General features: G+C 29.2%; 1 protein-coding gene across 1 annotated transcript; it reads left to right on the plus strand.

Annotated features, from left to right (window-relative positions):
• Positions 1-4,351: 4,351 nt before the first annotated feature.
• LOC148767696 (NAC transcription factor 47-like) lies at positions 4,352-5,493 on the plus strand. The gene is made up of 2 exons (XM_088824755.1): positions 4,352-4,526; positions 5,321-5,493. Exons 1-2 carry the CDS (start codon positions 4,352-4,354, stop codon positions 5,491-5,493), a joined length of 348 nt encoding a protein of 115 aa, XP_088680881.1.
• Positions 5,494-5,919: the final 426 nt, after the last annotated feature.

The raw sequence follows: 5,919 nt of genomic DNA on the forward strand, positions 1-5,919 counted from the left end.
AGTGCTTGTTTATGCACTTAACATATACATGCAGTTAGTTGATGTGTTCTGAAGTCTATAAATACATGCATGTCCACAAAGCAAGTTTTTTTCACGGATTTGAAAAGAGAAAATGAGAGCATGATGAGAGAAAAGAAAGATATACTAGAGTTATTTCAATATCTCTTGTAGAGTCTGTTGTATTAACTCATCTCGAGTACATAAGTTTTTAAAACCTGTAATTAGTTTTAAAACTTGATTGTACGAAGGATCTGTGTGAGATACATTCATAATAGGGAAGATCATTTACTTTTTTTTCTTTTTTTTCCTTATAATATTGTTTATATAATTATATTTCACATTTATGAAGGGAGTTCGCAAGTATTTACTTGTGGATATTAAATTCGATGTTTTTACGATTAATCTGTTGTATGTTATATTTAGTGGTATCATACTTCGCAAAAATTCTCTATTTTAATTATTTACTAAGAACTCGGGGCTATTGATTATTCCCTTTTTATATATCATTTATTTATCTTCTATGGTCTTACAAAACGACAATTACTTAATACGTTCATATCGCCGGAGAAGCTAAGGGGTCAACAGGTCAAGTTTTACTACAATTACTTGAAATGCGTTTGGATAACAACCTTTTTCGGTTGGGTATGGCTTCGACTATTCCCGCAACCCGTCAATTAATCAACCATAGACATATTTTAGTGAATGGGCGTACAGTAGATATTCCAAGTTATCGCTACAAACCCCGAGATATTATCTCGGCGAAGGATGAACAAAAATCCATGTATTACTATGACTTTGTACGTTTTTATCAATTTTTTTTTTCTAAATTGTGTAAGTTTAAAAAATTATTTCTTATAAGATGCCTACGTATTTTTCATTTTTATAAATTTTCTAAATTCTTTTAATTATTGTTTTCAATTTTGTTTTCTTAGATTTCTTGCAATCAATACATTTTTGTTTGTATTTGACTTGTATGTTCTATTTCACCATTAACATTTTCTGTTGAATTTAATATGACCTTATTTTGAAATGAATTTGTTTCGTGGCAAACCGAAAACAACCAACTCAAAGAACATTGTTATGAAATTTAAATACAGTAGAAGTTCGATATATTAATACTCGATAAATTAATAATCTTGTTAAAATAACAGTTTCTTCCAATCTCGACTCGATATATTAATACTCGATAAATTAATAACCTCATTAAAATAACAGTTTCTTCTGATACCGACTCGGTAAAAACCTACAAAATCATTAATTCGATAATTAAATATTTCACTAAATAAATAGAATTCTGTTAATCCCGACTGTATTAATTTGTAGAGATTTAATTGTAATCTCTCGTTTTTCCAATGTATATAAAGCATTCGCTTATTAACATATTATAAACAATCTCCGATTCTTGGTCTAGATACCGTGGAATCTAAGTTGTTACTAACCACTAGTATTTATCCCCGTGCGATGCACGGGGTGATATTGCAAAGAGTAAAAACAATAATAACTTCAACACGTGACATTAAAATGAGTATATTTGAAGAAAATATTAAGCGAAAAGTCATGTATGATTTGAAGAGGAAAACAAAGTTACAAAAATATCATCACCGATTTCGTAGAAATATAAAAAGTTTAATTTTTTTTAACAATGACGTCATTGACAAAAAAAGAGGAATAACAAATAGAGTTATGAAAAAATAATAATTAAAAAAAATTAGTTACAAAGATGTAAGAGAAATAAAAATTACACAATTGAATATCAAAAAATGTTTAAAAAAAAATTAAAAATAAAGAAATAGAGAAATTTGAAAATTAAAAAATAAAGAATGTGTAAACTGCGGCAATAAAGAAATTCGGAAATGAAAACATGAAAAAGTACTGAAAATCGAGTATTAGTGAAAACACGAAAACTTGAAAGGTGTAGAGACACGTGAGGAGAACGGCAAGATTCATAGACTAAGTGCTTGAAATGTTCTTTGTGGCAAAATTGTATGGGTCGTCTAACAAATCGTTAACACGTTTAAACTATTAGGGAAAAAAAAAGGCAATAAGTTAGCAAATTAAACAATAAATTAGCAAAGTAAAGTGCTATTGAGTATTGTTTGGGCAAATCTTACTGTGTGCGAGATTTTTTAATACTTTTTTCACTGCCGAAATCTTTCAATTATTGTAGAAATAACAAACTGATTCAGTTGCATGTCTGACAATTAAAATCATAAAACAATTAAAATGTAAAACCTATAGAATTTGAGACCATTGTATGAGAGTAAGAAAAACACATCAAATCTTATATAAACAAATAGTTATTCGGACATCGATCATAACGTAATCCTGGTTTCTATCGAGCACATTCTAAACTTCTACACAATCTTTCATAGTAACAAAACGTAGTGTATGAATCATATGCACTTAACACAAAATAAAACTGCGTAAGAGAAATAACACAAAAAATAAATGACCATATGAGACCATATTGAGGAAACTTATGTTAGAAAATAAATATTATAAAGAATATTCATAACTCATAATAAAATAATCATGGAAAATAAAACCACCCCAGGGATAAGTGATGTAGATATGTTATACAGAACATAAAACTCTTTGGCTGTGTTTGGTAAGCTTTTGGGCTTCCATTTCCATTTTATTCTGGAGAAAGATGTTTTGGTAGAAGAATTTGAAAATAAAAGAAAGTTTGTTTATGTTTTGACAGGAGACAATTTATACTGTAGCAAGTCAAATCATGTCTAAAGGGTGTTGGAAAAGGGTATTTTGAAAGAAAAATTTGAAGGATAAAGTGATTTTAGTTTGTAATTTAGTGAAGACAGTTTTCACTGTAGCAGTCAAATCATGTCTGTTAGAGAGAGAAAATTTTGAATTCTTTTTGGGGAAAGTTTTTGAAAATATTTCAGAAAGGTAATTTTATTTTAGGGGAAGAATGAAAACACAACTGCTTAAGAATATTCCTGTCAAATACCTAGCAATTCCAAATAACTTTGATGAACCCACTCTATGCATAGTATCTATCTGAAGATATAATTAATTTATCGAGGAATACAAATCTATAAAAAAAAAAGTGACATAAAATTGGAGAACTTTCACCTCCCAGGACAATTCCTGATTAATATATGGATGTAGTAAAGAACTACTCACTGCGGTTCTACGTACTCTCTTCATAATATATGTCGTATGTCTTCTTCATCGCAATTATTTAATGCACCCAAAAGAAACAGATTAATAACTCCACAATTAAATGCTTATACATCTTAAAGAATAAATAAAGATACTCCAAATTTCTTTTCACATAAAAACGAATGAATTATAATCATTTGGTTAAGTACTGAAGCATAACACATGAAAAGGCAAATATAATTACTTGACAACTACTTACATATATCATTATATGTAAGTAGTATATATGTGTTGTATATATATATATATATATATATATATATATATATATATATATATATATATATATACAAAACATCAGCCAAGAAACCTGGTAGCTAAACAAAGTCATCGTGCTTAAGGCTGGATAAGATCAAAATGTGCAAAACCATATGAAACAATAGTGCTTATGGACAAACCAATCATATAACACGATTTCCACATATGGGGTGGGTTATTATGCAAAAAAAAAAATTATCAACAAACGGAAGGGAAATCTCTATGGCCATTATATTAGAGCAGAGACAGATGATCGATGAAGCACGGAGTTGTGGGAAGAATTTCACAAATATTTATGGAAGAATCAACTGGGAATATATAGAAAACTGACGGGAGAAAAACAAAACAAAATATATTGACTTGCAAGTAAACGGACAAAAATAACCCTAGGGTTGCAAATATTTCACAAAAATAGGATTAGGGTTTCGGGGGCAAAACCTTTCTTTTATATATAAAGAGGTATTTAATTCTACACATTTTATTTAGTTTTTAAACTTTTCAAGTATTTATTTAATTATTTATTTATAAAAGTAAACGATATTTCAATTTAACCGTAGAAGCCTCATCCAAATAGAATTCCGAATCACAACAAACTCCAATATTTAGGAAACTGGAGAGAATAAGCTTGTTGTTAGGGTTTAGTTTGATTTTATTTTACAGTAATTTTCATGTTTGAAGTTTTCGGATTCGATTGTTGGTTTGGTTTCGTGGTTATGCTATCTTTTATCGTTCCTTTATTGTTTTGAATGTATGAATCAATGTTTACAGAGTTCACAAACATGGAATGAAGTTAATTGTGGTTTTTACAAACATTGTGGTTTTTATGAGTACGTTTACAACAACAATTGAGAATATTCCGGCGGCGGAATTATCCCCAGCTGAAACTAACAGTACTCAAGTAGTGATTCCGATGCGGCCGCATGGTAATTACGCAACGAAACCCTACCCGCCTGGATACCGGTTCGCGCCGAAAGACATAGAGCTGATTGTCGATTATCTGAGGAAGCGGATCCGAGACGAGCATAAACCCGTACCGAAAATAAGCGACGTCAATCTTTACCAGGCCAATCCTCAGACACTGGGAGGTTTGTTTCTCTCTTTTTTAGTGTTTTTTTTTTAGGATTTTTTTTAGGGTTTTTCAACTGTTTTTTGTAGTATCCGTCTGTGTGACGAAACGCAGAAATCGATATATTCTTGATATATTTAACACGTGCTGAAATGTACTTACTGTTTTCCTTTTTTTCTTTTACTTTTTTGAAGTTGAAAATTTAGATGTGTTTTTTTTTAGGGTTTTTCAACTGTTTTTCGTAGTATCCGTCAGTGTGACGAAACGCAGAATCGATATATTCTTGATATATTTAATACTTGCTAAAATGTTCTACTGTTTTTTTTTTTTTTTTTTTTTAAATTGAAAATTTAGAGTCTTGGTTGTTTTTCTTTACGTGGATTCTACATGATGAGTTACTATGGTTTCACACGTGTGTAAAAATAGAGTCGAATTTATCATTGAAGATGAAGATTTAACACGTGTTAAAATTCATATTTATTTTTCATTTTTTTTTTGGTTGAGATTTTAGATTTTAGATTCAACAAATTTGAATTTTTTTTTTAAATTGAGATTTGAAAATACAGTCTATCATTGAAGATTTAACATGTGTTGAGTTATTATTATTTTATTATTATTATTATTTTGTATTATTTGGTTGAGATTTTAGATTATGTGGGTATTGAGTTCATTCATTCACATAATATCTTGTATAGATACTTTATATGTGTGAAGAACACATCTGAAATATTCTTGAAGATTTAACTTAACACATGCAAATTTAATTATATCTATTTTTTTCCCTTCTTTTTATTTTTTATTATTTTTGGATAGCTATCTATCCTAAACTTGGAGAAAATAAGTGGTATTATTTTACACCGAGGGACCGAAAGTACAAAAACGGGTCCCGCCCTAGTCGATCTGCAGGCATCGGTTATTGGAAAGCAACCGGTTCCGATAAATCTATTTGTTCTTCCGACGGCAAAATTGCTGGTTACAAGAATTAATCGCTAGTCTTCTACAAAGGAAAACCGCCAATATGAGTAACACAACTATCCCATAAAACTTCTTCATATTGATATATTGCAGCTAAAATTGGCACATTTTCTCAAATAATTGAAGCCAATATTTATAGTTAAGAATAGGGTTAAAGAATTGACCAAAGTATAAAGCCATGTTTAGAGTTGTGACAAATGGACTAAGTATATACATTGAATATAATATCAATTAGATATTTAGAATGAATTAATTACATGAACAAGGAGATATGTAATATTATATTTTTATTTCAACTGTTTGTTTTTATCTATAATTAATTTTGTCAATGTTGTATTTCTAATTTCCTTGTCTAAAAATCTCAATTTAATTATGTAGATTTATGGATAATTAATGTAAAACATATTAACACTATGGAAGAGTAAAACTACCGATCA

This window comes from Erythranthe guttata, chromosome 10, assembly GCF_056151865.1.
Source record: "Erythranthe guttata isolate IM_541 chromosome 10, IM_541, whole genome shotgun sequence".
In the NCBI taxonomy this organism is placed as follows: domain Eukaryota; kingdom Viridiplantae; phylum Streptophyta; class Magnoliopsida; order Lamiales; family Phrymaceae; genus Erythranthe; species Erythranthe guttata.

What these genes read in the sequence shown, in the direction of transcription:
- LOC148767696 (XM_088824755.1), top strand. Translation starts at nt 4,352, where the DNA reads ATGCGGCCGCATGGTAATTACGCAACGAAACCCTACCCGCCTGGATAC. An exon ending in CAATCCTCAGACACTGGGAG is followed by an intron (nt 4,527 to 5,320) that starts GTTTGTTTCTCT and finishes ATTTTTGGATAG; the next exon opens with CTATCTATCCTAAACTTGGA.